Source organism: Eleginops maclovinus, chromosome 18, assembly GCF_036324505.1.
Source record: "Eleginops maclovinus isolate JMC-PN-2008 ecotype Puerto Natales chromosome 18, JC_Emac_rtc_rv5, whole genome shotgun sequence".
Lineage (NCBI taxonomy): Eukaryota > Metazoa > Chordata > Actinopteri > Perciformes > Eleginopidae > Eleginops > Eleginops maclovinus.
In genome coordinates, this window is record NC_086366.1 from 26,434,718 (window position 1) to 26,450,919 (window position 16,202).

General features: G+C 43.1%; 1 protein-coding gene across 2 annotated transcripts; it reads right to left on the bottom strand.

The window, feature by feature from the left end:
* Positions 1 to 2,090: 2,090 nt before the first annotated feature.
* On the bottom strand, positions 2,091 to 14,714 carry zc3h4 (zinc finger CCCH-type containing 4). Of its 2 annotated transcripts, none has more exons than XM_063906752.1 (14): positions 14,435 to 14,714; positions 9,894 to 10,224; positions 9,198 to 9,305; positions 8,901 to 9,105; positions 8,436 to 8,602; positions 7,879 to 7,975; positions 7,629 to 7,765; positions 7,343 to 7,459; positions 6,848 to 6,959; positions 6,463 to 6,572; positions 5,817 to 6,301; positions 5,208 to 5,518; positions 4,861 to 5,109; positions 2,091 to 3,985 (listed from the first exon to the last, which is right to left on the bottom strand). In XM_063906752.1, the coding sequence occupies exons 1-14, from the start codon at positions 14,512 to 14,514 to the stop codon at positions 2,310 to 2,312; spliced, it is 4,185 nt and encodes a 1,394-aa protein (XP_063762822.1). In that variant the 5' UTR covers positions 14,515 to 14,714; the 3' UTR covers positions 2,091 to 2,309. The 2 variants fall into 2 exon arrangements, with proteins under 2 accessions (XP_063762822.1, XP_063762824.1); XM_063906754.1 differs by lacking the exon at positions 14,435 to 14,714 and adding an exon at positions 13,246 to 14,417.
* Between the last annotated feature and the right edge of the window lie 1,488 nt (positions 14,715 to 16,202).

Consider the following 16,202-nt stretch of genomic DNA (forward strand, 5'->3'; position numbering starts at 1 on the left):
TCGGTTAAAGGTCATTCTCGATTAATATTTCCAGAACAACAGGGGATAAAATGTAAATAGTCCGAGGAAGGAAAGGTCCATTCACTGAGCAGGCCGGGTGGAGTTTAGCTCCTGATTTGTTAAACTCCACCCATCTGTTTCTCTTTGCTTAAAATAAGCATGTATGGTGCATTCAGAAAATACAGGAAAAATAAACGTTAAACAATACCATTCAAACTGGATATTTAAGAGGACATGAGAACATAATAAAACAAAAGGGTTGTTTTTTCACCCTCTTATGCTGAAATACATGGAAACTTCTACATATTTAGCCATGTCTGCTGTCAACACCCTATAAAAATAACAGAATGATACATTTATAGACACACAGCATCCATGGGGCTCTATGACGAGTTGTATGAAAGATGGAGAAACTTTGGTCTGAAGACAACAAAAGACTGGCCATGACTATTTAGATTTAGGTACCAAAATGGCTCTTTAAATAAATAAACTCTCACACACACAGTTTTTAGTGGTTGATCATGTATCAACTTTATTTAAATACTTTAACAACCTCACCTACAGTTAGAAAACACCACTCCTTCAAAGACAGGGTACTGGTCAAATGTACATAGCAGGGAAAAAAGAAAACCAACTCACAATACAAAAAATCTGTTAAAGGAAAGAACAAATCAACAGTAACTTCCACGCTCGTATATCTGTAACTCTTCCTCTTTACATAAGGGAGACATAGTGAATCTTTACACACAAAACCAAATAAAAAAATACATTTCCCCTCTCTTCACACGGTTACAGGTTGTCCCACTGAGGTCAATCACATTCTCCGAACATATAAAATGATTCAGTTCAAAAATGTCAAGTGAGGAAGTATATTTACCTAAGTATAAAAAAATATATTAAAATGATCAACATTTATATATAAGACGGTCAATCCTGGAACCTTGTGGAAGTCAGAAAACACTTCGAAAGGCTCCTCTAGTGACTGTGTTTACAGATTCTCAAACAAGCTAATGAGCAGGCAAAGGGGGAACGACTGCTGACCCTCACCCTGATTCATACACTGCACCTGACCATGTTTATAGTGAAAGGAAAAAAACTATTAAAAAAAACGTCATCCAAACTGTGAATCCATCACGACCAAACATTTCCACCATGAAGTGTGCACCTCTTCATCTGAGAGCCTGACAGAGCCATGTCCTAACACAGTTTGTGTTAAGCTCTGCTGTCTGAATGACATGGTCCTCTTTATGCAGAGCTCCTACACAGATCAATGCAAGGTCCATGCATTAATAACATTAAGTCTAGTTTCTGATTGTCGCACCGTCAGCAGACACTAAAGCCAAAGACTTACAAAGTGATGCTGAGAGTGTGCAAATGATTCTATGACGGTACGGTATCTTTGCAGTACGACAGTGGAGTAGTGGTTATAGAGGCGCTCACTTCATGTACCAGCATTTACCTGTTTTAGGTAAACACCTGAACTTTAACAGTATATGAACAGCTAAAGGAGCTACAGACATTTAAAAACATTAATAACAGCCCTCAGAGGACACAGACTGACAAGTGCAAAGACGTAGCAAAATAAATACAAAAGAAAAAGGTGAATATAGATTTAGGTATTTGCAAATGTTTTGACATGGGTCAGAATGAAAAATGAATGCAGAGAGGGGTGCAGAGGCAGAGCAATACAATACAGGGTCAGGTGTTTCTGATCAGTGATGGAGTCGCCTCATTTAGTGACACAAACACCACAAATCTGTTGAAACTAATTCAGAAGTCAACCGATTTAAAGGTGAGGAAAAAATGTAGCAACAAATGAAAAGGATGAAAAGAGAAACGTGAAGCTAAAACGTACATCATATAAATGTGTATTTGCTGCCTCTGTAAATAACTGTTTTCATAAAGCATTGAGAAGAAGAAGATACATTTATTTATACATCAATGCGTTTGTTTAAAATAGAGCTTTAGAGATTTAAATTGAAACCTTTCCCACAACGCAGGAGTCTTTTTATAGAATATGAATCCAACACTGTGGTTAAATGTGTGTGTCTGAGTCATTGTGTGTGTGTGTGTGTGTGTGTGTGTGTGTGTGTGTGTGTGTGTGTGTGTGTGTGCGCATGTGCGTGTGCGTGTGCGTGTGTGTGCATGAAACACATCATCAGTTTGTTCACAAAAGTTTGTCTCCTTAACCAGTCTCAGGCAGCTGCCTCAGTGCGCTTCTCTCTCAGTTCAGTGTTCAAATGTTAAAACAAGCCATCAGCCCGCATCAGGATGGGGGTAAGGGTTCAGTGTCTGGGGGGTTGGGGGGGTCACTGGCAGAAGGGCGAGGCAGTGGGGTCGAAGCCTTTGAACACGTCCTTCAGTGAGGCCTTGTCTTGCTCCGCCGCGCTCAGCTCCGCCTGCACCGGGCTGCTCCCTCCGAACGGGCTCCCCGTCCCGCCGGGTTTGGCCGCCTGCTTCACCGCACCAAATAAAGTGGACACTGGTAGGTTGTGAACACCCGCGGGCCCCTGATCCCCAGAAGCTCCTGGAGGCCCCTGACCTACTGCGGCAGCGCCTGCAGGACCCCCCTGAGCTGTGGAGTTGGGCGAGGGTGCGGGTTTGGGCCGGGGCCGGTTGTAGCTGTTGTATCGGTCGGTTCCTTGCTCTGAACTTTTCTCCGGCTCTGGCTGGTCGAGAGCAGACTTCCTGACGAACAGGGGCTCCTTGGACTTGGGTTTAGCCGCCGGGGGGTCACTGGGTTTAGACTCAGTGCTGGCTGAGTTGGGGGAGTTGTTAGAGCCGGCCCCAGGGCTGCCTGGTTTGTTAGTCCTCGGGTCATACAGACTGATGTTGCTCAGCACGCTGGCCCCCCCTGCTGGCCCGGCCCCCACACCGCGGCCTGCCCCACCTGAGGAGAACATCCTTGGGTCGTAGGGGGCGATGGGAGGGGTGGAGGAGCTGGACGGTGGTGCTGGAGAGGCAGAGGGTACAGGGGGGGGAAGGGGCTCAGAGGGTTGCTTCAGTGCCGACTTCTGAGGCTGGAGACGGGGGTCCAAGAGGCTTTTGCGAGACATACGGGGGTCGACTGGCTTTTCTACAGGTGGGGGGGGCATGGAGGGAGGTGGACCTAGGAGCGACATGGGCAGAATAGGGGGGATTAGGAGAGGAGGGGAGGGGGTCTGGGATGGGCTGGAGTTGACAGTCTTCAGGATACGAGACAGCAGCTCAAAGTCTGGGATGGTGGAGGAGGGAGCGGGGGGGTCCAGGGAGGAGGGCGGGGGGTGAGGGTGAAGGGGAGGGGGATGCGAGTGAGGGAGCGACGGTAGGGGCGGCGGCTGAGCGCGGGTCAGACGTGGTTCTACGGAGGACACGGGGGGGATGCCAGGTGGGAGTGGGAGGAGGTCCTGCTTTGGGACCGGGACAGGGAGGAGGTCCTCCGGAGACCAGGTGATGGTCTTGATGAAGGCCGGCATAAGGAGCACCACGTCCTTCTTGATGTGGCTGAACTGCTGCAGCTGGGATCGGGGGTCTCTCAGAGCCATGCCCATCAGCGGGTCTAGAGGAATGGGCACCGGTTTGTCCCGTAGAACCCGCTCCGTCTCCTCCTCCTCCGCCACCGGGGTTGTTAGCGGCGGGGGCTTGTAGACCAGAGGAGGCTCTGGTTTCGTTGCAATGGGCACGTGAGGGGGGGGTCCGGCCGACACAGCAGCAGCCATCCGGGCTAACCTGGGGTCTGCAGGGGCTCCAGGGGAGGGTAGAGTGGGCATGGGGTGGGCGGAGTCAACTGAGTCTGCACCACGGGCCAGGCGCGGGTCCCGAGCCATGCGAGGGTCTGCGGGTCGCGGCAGAGGGTTAGCGGGAGAGGCCTTCTGGAGGCGAGGGTCGCTCCGGGGGCCGTCAGATTTAGGAGGAGCCTGGGTCTGCTGACGGAGCGTCTTCAGGATGGAGGTCACACTGCCCCCTCCGTCCTCATCCTCACTGGAGTACCAGTTCCCAGAGTCACCTGGGAGACAAGGACACAGGAGGATTGTTTAAACGTTTGTCAGGAAACTCAGAAACTACAGGGCTCCCAACCAACAGCTGACTGAGTCTGCTATCGATCCTGATCACACTATGTCTGAGTTCATTCAGCTTACTCAGGAAATGTAGCAAGCACTTTTCAAAGGAGAGAGACATTGTTTTAAAGCAGTGAAAAGAGTAAAAAGACTGAAGAAAAGGTTTGTTTTTTAGTAAAAAAATATTTATATAGAAACAGTTTGGAGGCTAGCATTCTGTTCTGTATGCAGTTATTGTCAAGCTTATATATTAGATTGGTTTCATAACTTCAATGTTATGTAGGCTGCACTTTATCTATGGATAAGTACATCAAAACTTCAGTATAGTTATCATTAAAGACACTATCCACCTTCCTTCACTATCATTTGGAATGTAAATAATTGCCACACAGACAGAAAGCCTTACCTCCCCTCCCACAACACTTTCTATAAATATCCTCCTCAAAAATCATTATCCTAATTTCTTTGTGTGATGCTGATCGTGTAGTTGAGATTTTATATTGGGACCGCCCACAGTGAAACATTCATGTTGCTGTTGATCAACTGGCCGCCACGTCTGCACACCATCCCTCTGAAGCAGAACCATGGACGGATCAAAAGTCACCATGAACATGGGATACGACATTTGTCAGTAACCACTAATGTGTTATCTTTAGTCCCTTCCTTTTTTTTTTAGAACTTTCCTGAACCTCCATTTGGATATACAGTGTTTAAGGAGGATATAAACAAGAGTGGAAATGTAAAAGTAGTAATGCAAAGGAGCACTACGTCAAACTATGACGGGAATGACTCGTCTATCCACCAGTAGGTGCCTCTCCCCCACCTTCAGCGTCTCGACTCTTCTCCGCTCCTCCCTCGGCCATCCTGCGAGCTCTCTCCTCTTCCTCCTGCTGCTTCTGCTGGATCCTCATGAAGAGGACGCGCTGCGCTGGAGGCAGGAAGTCCGGCACAGAGATCCCTCCCTGATTGGCTGATGCTCCATTAGCAGAGCCTTCCTGGCCACCGGACTGATTTCCAACGTTCCCTGCTCCTCCTCTGTCGTCCATGCCAGAGAATCCCTGGTAGCTGTCACCTGAGAGGGAACAGCAGGCGTCAGTGGACAGTTTGACTTTGAACCCCCCCCTCATTCTCTCAGCTTCTAAGGCTGTAGTTTGATTCGAGCTGACTCACCTTCCAGCACCACTCCCTCCATCATTGAGTCCTGCGGGTGGAAGAAGTTATTGAAGAAGTTTCCTCCCCCCGGAGGAGGACCTGGAGGCATGGCCCCTCCATGAGGAGGGCCGTCACCAGAGGCGAATCCTCCCATCATGGGAGGGGGGCCCATGTTTGGGGGACCCTGGTTCATCCCGTGGTTGGGGCCCATGTTCTGCATGTCAGGGGGCATCATGCCTGGAGGAGGAAAGCACGGGGGAGGGCCCCCAGGAGGCCCTTGGGGTCCCGGTGCTGCAGTCTGACCCTGGTTACTACTGGGAGTCTGGCCCCTGAGAGACGAGGAAACAGGAGTGAGGAAGAGGAGTGGATTTCAAAGAGACTTTAAAGGGAAAGCACTAAACCCTTTTTATAAGCATGCCATGTTTGTCATCTAGTTGTTGATTACATTTAATAAACACTGATCCCCTTTGTTCAGAGACAAATCTAAACCTGAGGGATATTTTAGATTTTCCAGGTCTGTGTGAAGTCTTCTTTTAATGAACAACATCTTTAGGATCACAGGCAGCAGATTCTCCAGGTGAGAATAATAAAAATATTGTTTTATTTCTAGTTTTTGTTTTTCCTTACCTTACGGCCAGTTTGTGAGCCAGCTGTCCTGTGGGCTGGACTTTAATCTCAAACAGGGAGGGGATTTTCTTCCCGGCACCACCACCCCCTCCACCACATGGAGGTGGGGGGCCCATGTGGGGAGGAGGGCCAATGGGATTTGGAGGCCCACCTTGGAAGAGATTTACATCAGGGCCATGGACAGGGGGGGGAACACAGGGGTTAGGCCCAGGACCAGGACCTGGCCCAGGACCATGCCCTGGTCCAGGGGGGCCATTGTTGGCATTGGGCCCCTGGTTTGGTCCAGGAGGACCACCAAAGTCACCCAATGCGGACCCGCCAAAATCCCCGGCCCCTGTGTTGTTGTCTACAGGAAGAAGCCGTGGAGGGGTGGGGAGGAGGCCGACTCCAGGAGGGGGTTTGGGGAGGGGATTGATGCCTTGCTTCTTCAGCTCCTCCACCTCCTTCTCATCCTCCGCTCCCGCTTCTGCATCCTCCGCCAGCATCTGAGAAACAAACATACACACACATAAGTTCTTCTGAAATATTTCAGAACAAACAGTTCCTATTGGACGTTAAAGAGCCTCATTGGATTTCAGATTTTTAGAGAACATGAACAAACATATAATACTAATCAAATATCTGAAGAGCTAGAGAAAGATCCCACCTTGTTCAGCAGGTCCTGGGTGTCTTCATTAAGGGCGTCATGGGAGAACATGCACTCGTCTCCGTTGACGCAGTTCCCTGTGGTGTGGAACAGCTTACAGGGGAACTCGCGTGGCATGGGAGTCAAGGAAGAACACTCATAAAAACATTGATAGAATTCACACACTTTCCCTGGAGTTATTCATTTGAATTAGGAGCTTAATGCAAACCTATTTTTAGGTAGAACTTACTTTTTATCTTCTTAGAACTTACATCTTACTGGACAAATCAGGTCAAATGTTACAGGTTAAGGGTCTATATTTAAGGACACACCATTTTTAATTGGACTCCAAAAACAGTGACTCATCAATATACCCCTTTCTGCTGGGTTCACTGGTGAAGGATATCATGCATGTAAGGACAGTGGTCGGCTCGGGCACAGAATCCAGTGATGTAGAACTTGCACAGCTCCTTCTTCTTGGGCAGCTCGATGTCGTGGCTGAAGTTGCAGTGGTCCCCCTGTTGATCAAAAGACATCACAATGTAGATATTAAATGTAGAACGGGCCCTCCAGGGATATCTTTCATCAGCCAAAACGCATTCATATATATACATTTCAATTTAGCATCATTTGAGCTTAACCATACATTTGTAGCTGTTTTAAGATGATATGTTGCACTTCCATGGAACAACATAGGCCGCATGTGTAATATGTAGTAGGAACAACAAAGAACCTTGAATGGCGTGTTTCTCTATACACTAACCGGAACAGAAAAGGAAGCTTGACCCATATATCGACTGGCTAAACTGCTTTACCCAGAACATGACCCCACAGGTACCGTCTTCAGTGGCAGATGATGTGTTGACCAAACTGTGACACAGCGAAAATGTTTGACTCTTACCCAGGTGCAGCGTCCCTCGATGTAGTACTTGCAGATGGCCTTTCCTTTCTTATCCTGGTGCTTCTCATTGGGATTCCTCCTCATTGGTCCTGGTCCATCCCCTAATCCACCTCCATCCTAAACCACAAGCACAGAAGGAGGGTGTCATCAAGAGAAGATTGGTGTACATTTTTTGCTCATGTTTAATGACTTTATGAGCACCGAAGAAACCATGAGCAAGCACCTACTTTGAATTATCAGTTGTAATTGAACAACAGTATCAGCACACTTCTGGCTGAAGTCTTACCCCGTTGTCCATGTCCCCATTGTTGTCGTCATCGTTGCCCATGTCGCCTCTTCCTCTCCCGCGGTTTCGACCTCTTCCTCCTCTGAGCATACCGCGCCCTCCTTTACCTCTCCCTCGCCCGCGGAGACCTTTACCCCCTGGGGCAGAAAATGAACACAGAGTGGGAGAGAGTGAATTTGGGTGACTTTGTTGATCAGGCGGTGAGTCTTTGAGATGAGAACCTGAAGAAGCCCTTCGGGTCCAGACTCACCTCGGCCTCTGTCTTTGGACTTCTTGTACTGATTTAGCTCTTTCGAGTACTCATCGTAGTCTTCATCACCCATGTTTTCATAGTCATCATCTCCATACTGTAAGAACAAATTGCACATGTTATTTCATAACTGTTAAGATTGCAGAGAACTTAGATAAAAGTAATAAAGCTCTTTTTCCTGGATTACATATGACGTTTGAATAGTAGAATGTCTGTTAAGCAAGACTACAGAGTGTACATAGTAAAGGAATCCTTTTTTACCCATTTTCTTTAGCTGAGGTTATATTAAAGCAATACATATTGATTATTATTTTAACAAGTTTGATTTCTCAATGATAGACAGCAAAAGGTTATCATCAATCACTGAATATGTTTTATGTAGGTCCAACGCAGAAAAAAAAAGGATATTTACATCTTCAATATTTTTTTGTTTACTTGAATGTGAGGTTTATATAAAAAAATCGGAAAAATACACAAAATTAACCGAGAGAATAGCCACTCTTTTCCTGGAGTTTGACCGAATCAAGAGCTCTATATTTCTTCATTCTAAAACTCACCTCCATTTCTTCTCCATAGCCGTCTCCATCGTCATTTTCTCCTCCCATCTTTCCTCCTCCACCTATACTTCCCCCTCGACCTCCTCTTCCTCTGCTCCCTCCTCTTCCTCTCCTCCCTCCCCTCATTAGTCCCCGGCCTCTCTGGGTTTTCATGCGACCTCTTCCCCCTGCAGAGAAATCACATGAGTGAGATAAAGAGTCAGTGACTTTGGGCAAATATGTTCATTTGTTTGTCCATAAATGTGCAAATAAAAGTGAAAGAAACTCATGAAGAATCTGCTACCAAGCTTTGTCACAGTCATAGATTATACTAAAAGTCTGTTTTCCTAAAGGCCAGTGAAATGTATATGTAAAATACTAAGCCTACATAAATCAATACACATTTTTATAAAAGCAGTTTGAAAAAAAGTTGGCATGCAGCGGAATATGCAAACACCAAGCTTATTAACTATCGCTTTAACCCACCACGTCCCCCACGTGGGCCTCCTCCCTCCTTTGCCTTGCGATACTGGTTGAGCTCCTTGGTGAAGTCATCGTAGTCTTCATCGGCTACTTCCTCCTCTTCCTCACCCTCAAAGTTCTCTTCTTCAAATTCATCGTAGCCTCCATAGCTCTGCTTTTCCATCTTCATGTAGCTGCCTTTCTTTGAGCCGCCATAGCCCCCATGAGACTAGAGTGGGGTAAACATATCAGGTGATCTAACTTTACACAAACATTATGAATATTGATCAGGAATACTGAAACTTTCTTGCCAAATCTTACAGGAGGGGGGTACTGTGGACTGTACTCTCTGTACTTCCTCTTCTCACTGGGACTGTAGTCAGAGTCGTCGCTGAGCTCCGAGTGGTCGTCATCAGAGGAGGCATGGCGCTGCGGGAGAGAAAGAAGACTTTTTAGACAAAAAGTTGTAGATAGCCACAGACTCACATCAGGACCAAAGCCTCTCACCACCTGAACAGCTTGTTCCCCTCTGATACCAGCCTCATTAACAAGGCCCGGGAGCCCGACTGACACTGACCCTCAGCCACTGTATAAACTGTATGCATTACATTAATGCACACTATGCAAACAATTGAGCTTGGTTTTATTTATTTCAAGTATTGCCAGATCTGCACAACCCTCCGAATATTTGTGCACAAGCTACCTCTCTTAGTCTCTACACAGCTGTCCACTGTCCGAGTACTTTGTCATAGTAAACTGTACGGCGATTTTTTTCTATATCCACATTTCATGTAAATAATTTTCTATATTTTGTATAGGTTTTTTTGTTTTGTTTCTTATAACAGTATTTGGTTGTTTGTCTTAATCTTTAATTTGTTTATGTTAATGTCCCATGTACAACTAGGCAAATTACTCATACATGTAAACCTAGTAGGCAATAAACCTGGTGCTGAAATTTTTTAAGATTAAGACAGAAGGGGAAATATAGCGGGGCGGGTCTGCTGTCATCAGTCTTACTTTGTGTTTGGATTTGCGTTTCTTTTTGGCCCTCCTCTTCTCCCTCTCTCGCTCCCTCTCTTTCTTCCTCTTCCTCTTGCGGCGGTGGGATCTCTCCTCATCCGAGTTGCTGCTGGCGTGGCCCTCCTTACTCCGCCGAGGCCTCTCCACTGCCCCTTCCCCTACCGCTTCACCTCCTCCTCCTACGCCTGCTTCTTCAACGCCATCTCCGCCTCCTTCTGCTGCTGCTGCTGCTGCTGCTGCTGCTGACACACCTCCACCAGCCTCTTTCTCCTCCACCTCTCCCCCATCATCTTCCAGCTCGCCCTCCTCCAGCTCCCCATCCTCCGGCCTGTATATGGAAACAAAAACACAAATATAAATAAAAGGGAGGTTACTAATGTTATGTTTTTATGGGATGTAACCCAGTCGTCCCCCCACCTCTGAAGTTTTGGTATAAACACATCACTTTATAGTTAAATGATAGTGAATTCAAACTAAAAATGAAAATGTCATAATTAGTTTTGAATGGTCACGGATAAAAACGAGTACAGAGGAATCGGAGGTTGACTTTAAATATGTAGTTCAAGTCTTCTTTAAGGCATTATTTCCATTTTCAGTAAAAAAAAAAAAAAGTCAACAGTCAGGTTGACAGTTCATTAGAAAGATTAACTTTAAACGGTTGCATTTTTGGTAAGGGCCTTCTCTAAATTATTTTCCCTTGGAGCACCTTTGCTTTTAAGTGTGAAGATTTGTTAGACTAGACCGCAGCACATTGGGACACTGTCCTACGATTGGTGATTTATTTCTGGGGGGCATAAAATGCAAGATAGAGGTTGTTTTTTTTAAGCGCATGTGACTGCCAGGTGTATTGACACAGCACTTCTATTACTCACAGATGTTTGCCTGTCCCTACTGATCAAATGTATTGCACAGAAGTCTCTAAACATATGAAACCATTTCAAACAATCAATGCTTCATAAAGTATATATGTGTATAATAAAAAAAGAGCTTAGGGAACAATTACAGAGAATCCTTTGTAGTGTGGCTATAATGTAAACCTTCAGTTTGGCCTACACACCTGCGTGTCAACGCCATCAGCTCAACAAGCTGCCACATGATAACACAAAACTACAACTTAAAATACAAAAGTGTGCATGCCACTACTGAACATCCATCAAATGCAGAAAAAGACTGACAGCAAATGTTTAAAAGAGAGAAACAGCTTACAGGCACAGTCTAAACCAGATTTGTAATAGAATTTAAACCATATAATAGAAAAAGTCATTGGATTTTACTTGAATTGCTGTGCAAACCAACACATCAGGTCATTTGTAATTAATAGTGTGAGCAGGCCTTCTGAGAGGCTTTTGAAGCACTCTCATGCTAAAGGTCGAACCCAATTCTACTGCAGTATTAACGGGACATACAACAAATGACATGTGATGTTGCTGTGGTCAACGGCCAGACCCAGACCATGAGATCCTAATTGACACTGATCACATGCAGGCCTTTTTACAGGGACTGGTGGCTATGGGCTAGATGAAGGAAGGGGGGGGGAAGACATGTTAAAGAGAAGATATTTTAATATTACAGAAAGGCAAAAGGCTTAATTTAAGCTACACAATGGGAATATATTCAATTTGGGATAATGTTTCTCACTGCTTTTAATCCAACATAAAATAGAAGTGATGGTTTGACATCAAAATCATTAGCATTAATGCTTCCAGGACTTGTTATTTCCTACCAGGCGGCTACCATTTTTAAAGAAAATATGCCATAAACTTGATCACAACCAACTATAGACTGTAGTCTTGAAATGGTTATATGGGTTACTGATTTGAGTGCTGTGTTCAATGGTTCGGATGTGATATGATTAATGAAACAAGCTAGGTGTACACTATAATTACAAGCAATTAGGATTGGGTTGCCACACAAAGATCAACACCCAAATTAAGCTGATAAGTGCTGTGTGGAGAGGGCTGCAAGTGATGTGAACTAGTTTAGTTAATATGCAATATTTGATGAATCAAATACTGGTTCTGTCCTATGAGACCCATACATTGAGTGAAACAAGCGGGTTGTGTGTACACTGCTCCACACCACATCCTCAGCATGCCAGCTTCCTCTGAGGGAGGAAATCTCAAAAATCAGACTTAATATCAGTGATTCATTTTGTTTCACAAACAAAATGTTCATCTGCCAGAGCAATACAGCTATGCCCATACAGACATACAAAAACTTGTATCCAGCTACCAATGAATGAAATTAAGTCCTAGGAAATACCCAACACATATTTAAAGGGAGCAACTATCTGTCAGAAAATACAGACTTTGTAAAGTCAATGGTTTAACATTTTTTGTTTACCCTATCAGTGGTCCACTTGAAGAACCAGGGCCTGCTCCACAAGGCAAGTTTACCAAGTTGGGTGATATAATTATAAGAAAAGATATTCTTCTTTCAGATTTAAGGTAGTTAGGGGTTTTAAACACCAAATGAATTCAGATTATTTAGTTAACCTGTTATCATTAGAGCACAGCCAAAACTTGGAATTGCTCCGCACACATAATAATGAGATCGGCTCTATGTTACAGAAAATAATCTAGGACATTGTTGGGCTCAATGCTGGAGGTCAATACAAAAGCAGAAAATTGACAGTTGGTTAACTTTTCATCTACCTGCCTCAAACAAGTCAAACTCAGGAGTATAATCTCAACAGCCAAGTAACTCCTCATTAACCACAACCTGTTTGAGCAAGACACACAGACCTGTCACAATGGACACCGGAATATGCTGTATTACTGAAGCAGGATTTTATGAACAGGGAGGGGCTGGGATTCACTACAGGCAGGAGCTGTTGGCCTCTCTGGCTGGGATACTATACACACATCACCTGCTGCCAATAACTACCAAAAAAACATACAATGCAAACAAGGTCAATCCAAACTTCTCTGTGCTCAGTCAGAAAACTAGCCCATCCAGCCAGTGTAGACTTTAAGAGTTAATATCCACCAAAAAAACATGTGTTTAACAGACCTGAAAGAAACACAGGCTTAACTGTTGTTAAGTTAACCCTACACAAGTATCTGATAACTAAGTACTTTGAATTCCACATGTTATCCACATAGTCTATACCAAACTAAATTCCATAACCATTAACATTGGATCAAACAGATGCTAACATTTCTGAACCTTCCCTACTAAAAGACAACTGCTGGAAGTTCAGAGCATTTTGAGAACAGGATAAATACCATCTATAAAGGATGATTAGATCAAAATGATTTACCATGCATTATGGTACATTATTAGCCCAGTGTATGAGACGGTAACTTGTCTCAAGCAAAGGGCCATGATTAAAATGGGGAATACTTACTGTGACAGGGTTTCTTCACATTTTGCGCTCAAAACCATTAAAAAAGTTTTCCCCTAACCTTTTAAGGACACTATTGGGGTCTGTGGGACTGGTAAATGGGGCCAACTGATTACCATACTGTACTTTTGCCAACTGGGGAGGTGGAAAAAGGGAACTTTGTGTTTGACTTGAAACACTTCTGGGATGCTTTGCAGACGTTTAACACACTTTTGGGGACTTTTGTTGATGTTTGGGACGAGTCAGTGTGGGCACGACTGTGAATAAAACTGATGTTAGACAAATATACATGACAGCAGGCAGCACATACGCGTTTTAAAGGCAACTAAAATTATAAATCAACACTTTGAAATTTGAAGATAGGTAACATTTAAGACGTGGGGAATAACACAATTGTCAAAGGAAAATTGAGGGCTAAAATAAGCTTCCTATGTTATGTTTTGAAAGACGACGAGTCGATATGGCTATTTTAAGTGCGCAACGTTAGGGCTTATTACGGGACATTGCTTCGCAATACCGTAACGTTTAAGTTACGCTAAATGAACGAATTACTTAACGTTATGATTAATTATTAGATGTATATATTTGAAAACGACAATGTGTACGAACTACGAATAACAAAACATTAGCCATTAGCTTAGCATTTCGTTCCAATTGTATAAGTTGGTCACATTAGCCAAAAAGCTAATGCTGCTAAGCTAGCCTCAACATAGGCCCAACGTTTGCGGAAGACAATCGCTTATATTTTTTGGCATCTGCGGCAATAGTAGTTATTATCACCACACACAATTAATTGAATTAAAAAGGTAAATAAGTTATCTGTTCTTAAAATTGGGCTAGTAACTAAGCAATGTTTTATAATCGTTGAATTGGCTAGAATGACGGTGAAAGTTGGGTTAATCAGCTCTTTCGATCTCCTTTTTTTCTTCTGACAAGTTGGCTCAAGTCGATTGATCGTTGATTGTGAAAACGTAATAAAAGACAGGGAATAATAACGTTATCCCAGGTGCTATTTGGCCTCCCAGTTGGCGGTGTCGTGTCAACATGGCGTTCTTTACCTCTGTACTCGTTTTCCAGAAAAGGCGAGTTTAATCCCTTTGACAGAAAAAGAAAAAGAAACCCCGGGCTTTTTGTGTAAAAGCACAGGACAAATAAATAATTTCATATAAATATGATTGTAGAATTACTCGACCTTTCGTCAGTCAGGAGACTGTTGTGTTCGTGGTTGGTAGTTGGGGAGTTTGGATGGACAGTCATGCTTTCCACAGCCATTTCCTCTAGCTACATTGAGGTGCAAAAAATTACAACTCGACACTGGAATCTACTGGCTTATGCGTCACTTCACTATGATCTACTTGATTTGATTTTAGGAAGAGTTTCAGTTCATAGTAGGCAATGCTCCACTACAGTTTTAAGAGAAATATGATGAAATTGAGTCCTGACGTTCTCCGTCCTACAGTTGCGATGTGAAATGACGACTGATGAACTTAAAATGGCCGACAATCTTCTCCTAAGAGAAAGGGGGCAGGGTTCTCCGAGGATGACGTCACGGTGAAGGACGTTCTTGTTCGCTTCTCACGGAAATTACCGAGTAAAGATACTCAAAGGGTAAAATGAGCCCCCGGGTTTGACTCGAAAGTGCAGCTGTTGCGCAAGTAGTCGTTAGGCCCACATTATATTAAGAATCACAGTTTACTAACACATTTAGGTGTAGATTCTTTGTAACTTTTGAATTGTAACTTGAAATTCGTTAAACCTTTCTAATTAAAAAAAAAAAAAATATATATATATATATATATATATATATGAAACATACAAAAATAAATGAAATAATAGATACAACACATACATTGCAAATGATTAAACTGCAGGTAAACTGGCATTTAGTAAATTGATTTGCATGACGGTAATGGTAAAGGCATTCATCAAGTATAATATATGTATTATTTTTCTTAAATAACAGTGTATTGACTTTGCAATTGATGTCCCCTTGTTCACCACAAATATATATTTTATATATATATTTTTTTATTATACATATATATTTTCACTTTTTTAATTCAGATTTATTTTCAATGATTGGAAACTGTTTGTACTGCATCCTTTATTCCACCATTCACTGCTGTTTTGGTTGAAGAAATTTTGTCTAGTTAAAGCCAGACACGTTTTATAATGTTTGAAAATGGTTTCAAAGACTATACCAAAAGAAAAATGTACCTATATGTCAACCTTGCCAGTTTATTGATCATTGGCTTGTTGGATATAGTATTCATGTCTCAAAGTGTAATCAATGAACAGTCACATAAGAAACTCACTTATTTCAACAACAACAACAACAACAACAACATTAATTAAATATGGTTTAATGTTAATTAAACTGATGTTACACAATAGATGTTATTATTGTATGGGTAATGAAAGACAGATGTTCCTGTGTTTTGCAGGGCAAATGCTATAATAATGTAAACATTGTTTACATATGACTTTCAGTTTGATCTGAAAACATTTTTGGGGAAATTTAACGTTATGAATACAGTTTGTTATTGATATTCTACAATCTTATTTTCCCCAGTCCACTGTGTTGAATATGCCCATTATTTTAGCGACAATTTACATTAATAAAATACTTTTAGAAAAAAAGCATGATTTTAACAAACAGATCCAGGAATATATTATATTCAACCACTACTTAATTTACGCTCCCATAATATTATATCGGATTGGGGATAGTATGAAATATATTTATATTTCTTTGGGTAATTATCTCATTTCCTTTATGCATAATTGTGTCTTGGAATTAAGTAACCTTTATTCTTTCTTTGTTTTTAACTATTGCCCTATGTCCACATTCTACATTCAGTTAAGAATTTACAATATGTGTTCAAAATGGTGTCATATTTAGCCTAGATATAGCCATAGCCTACAATAATGTTCAAGTGTAGGTTGTATTGTTGCAGTGG